Source organism: Pteropus vampyrus, unplaced genomic scaffold (genome assembly GCF_000151845.1).
Source record: "Pteropus vampyrus isolate Shadow unplaced genomic scaffold, Pvam_2.0 Scaffold307, whole genome shotgun sequence".
NCBI lineage: Eukaryota > Metazoa > Chordata > Mammalia > Chiroptera > Pteropodidae > Pteropus > Pteropus vampyrus.
Window position 1 is genome coordinate 38,729 of NW_011889088.1, and position 2,400 is coordinate 41,128.

Sequence of the window (2,400 nt, forward strand, 5' to 3'; positions counted from 1 at the left end):
TCCACATCCTCACCAAAACTTGTTATTTTCTGTTTTTTTGTTAGTGCCCATCTTAATGGGTGTGAAGTTGCTTTAGATTTTTAAGATTCCTGTCTTTTTTCATTTTGACTTAATTGGTTTCATAATTATGTGAAATCTTTACTTGATTCTAAAGTTAAATCTACATAATAAAGTACATTTAAATAGTTTCACTTTTATCCCTGTTTCATCTCTCTTTTCCTTAACAATATAGTTTCAAAGTAACACCTTAACAGCTTTTAGCTATACTTCTCATCCTTTTTAACAGCTACATAGTGCTCCAGTGTTTATATTTACCATAGTTTATTCAAACAATCCCCTATTGACTGACATCTGGGTACAGATACTTCTATATGAATATTTAACACTCAAGATATCCTAAATCATAGTAAATATTAATCTCCTTTCCCAACCCCAAACATGGTCTTTTACTAATTCCTTTTTTCTCTAAAAGGCCGAAATACAAAGTCAAAGAACTTCTAAGAATAAGACTAGCATAATATCCATAACTGCTGAATATGGGTGATGGGTACACAGAAGTTTACGATATAATTTTCTCTACTTTTATATATGTTTTAAACTTTCCATAATAAAATAAATTTAAGTTACTCTAAGATTTTGGCCTTAGGGAAACAAATAAGAAGTGATGGTGACACTTTCAATGATTTGTACTTTTAATGTCATCCACAGCTCAAAAGTCCTCAATAACTACCCAATATCAAATGAATATTCTAAATTCCTTAGCCTGGTACTCAAAGTTCTCTATAATCTAAGTATTATGTCTAGCCCATCTTCCTAAACTTACTTCTCAATTCTCCTTTGCTCACACTCTATACCCCACCTAAACTAGATTACTGATCCCTTCTCCTAACCATGCACTGTGCTTGGTTAGAAGCAAGCTAGAAGAAACAAGAACAAAAATAGTTTGAGAGAATTAACAAAGTAACCTGTCTTTTTAAAATAAAAACTGGTTTAAAAGGATAATGATTACTGTCACAACATCAAGAGATAATGTCTTTCATTAACTAAGAAGATTTGGAAAATAGATTGGCTTAGAATAAAAGATACAAAAATTAGAAATTAAAGTCTACAAATTGGAAAATCAATCTAGTAGCATAAGCTGCTTGAAAATATTTAGAAAGAACAAAGTTATTTTCCCTGATTAGTTAAAATACGGAATTATTTCTATTAAACAATGAAATACATACTAAGTACTATTTAAAAAATTCATATTCTTTGAATGACTATCTTCTCAGGATTTTTTTTTTTTTTAACAAAGAAAACCATTAAATGGAAGAAAAAGATCATGAACAAAAAGATTCATAACATCTAGAAAAGCAAAAATTTAAATACAAATTAATTCTTTAAACCTAAGGCAACTTTTAAAAACTACAGTATGGTGACTATTAATTAAAAATAATTACTTAAAACAAGACAATTAATAAAATAATCATAAATAAAACAAATAAAATAATTATCTCAAATAATGCAGAGGAGAGGAAAATGTTTATAATGAGAGAAATAAGCAGAATAAAACTGGTAATAAATATCCAGAAATAATATTGAGTTGAAGAGATAGGATTAAAGTGAGAATTTTTTGCCTTTTAATTTTTTAATATTCTATTTAATATTGTTACATTGCATTAACAATTTTTAAAGGAAGAATAATTATATATAACTGAACAAATCTTTTAAAAAACCTTTTTCTTAAACAAAACTAGAAAACATTTTTCAATTGAAAGGATACAAAATATATGTAGCAAAATAAGCTACAAGTACTTGTACATAAAAGGTGTCCTTATATTTGGATAAAACTTTTCCAAGAGCCTTGGCATCATCCATATCTCTGGGAACCTTCATAATCACTCTTTCTTCTCTAAAGAAATAAAATTAAGGTGAAAAAATTTTAAAGCAAAAATTTGCCAAGACAATTAACATTACAGTCTGTCAACTTTAAAACATGAAGTTTTATCCAAAATGATGACGCCTTGATCCGTTAAAAGTAAAGCATAAATCCACAATTTTTAAGTTCAAAAATTATAAATTGTTTTTAATGCTTTAATATAATTAATACAATGAACCATGTACTCTATATATGAAAGTTAAAGATGACTCAAACTAAAAGGTTAAAAGCATTTGCTCCAACATTGGTGTAAATTTTGAATTAAGAAATGAATCACTGATGTTAGCAATATTTAAAATTTTACCATCATTTTGGGTAATCCTCATGACAAGCTAAAGTCAATAATCAATTACAACCAAAATTATTAAAAAATTTTATTGAATTTACAGTTCACACCTCTTCTGGAATATTCCAGCTCAAAGTGCAGATAATAACTAAACATTTTCTATGTTGCACATATTAAAATAATATATTATATA

General features: G+C 27.1%; 1 protein-coding gene across 1 annotated transcript in view; it reads right to left on the reverse strand.

Annotated features, from left to right (window-relative positions):
- The window catches only part of TMEM41B (transmembrane protein 41B), a gene marked incomplete at its 5' end in the record, with an annotated part of 14,214 nt that overhangs the window by 9,961 nt on the left and 1,853 nt on the right, over positions 1-2,400 (reverse strand). The window contains one exon of the mRNA XM_023521601.1: positions 1,766-1,894. Within this exon, the coding sequence (XP_023377369.1) occupies positions 1,766-1,894 (129 nt within the window). The remainder of the gene's footprint in view (positions 1-1,765; positions 1,895-2,400) is intronic.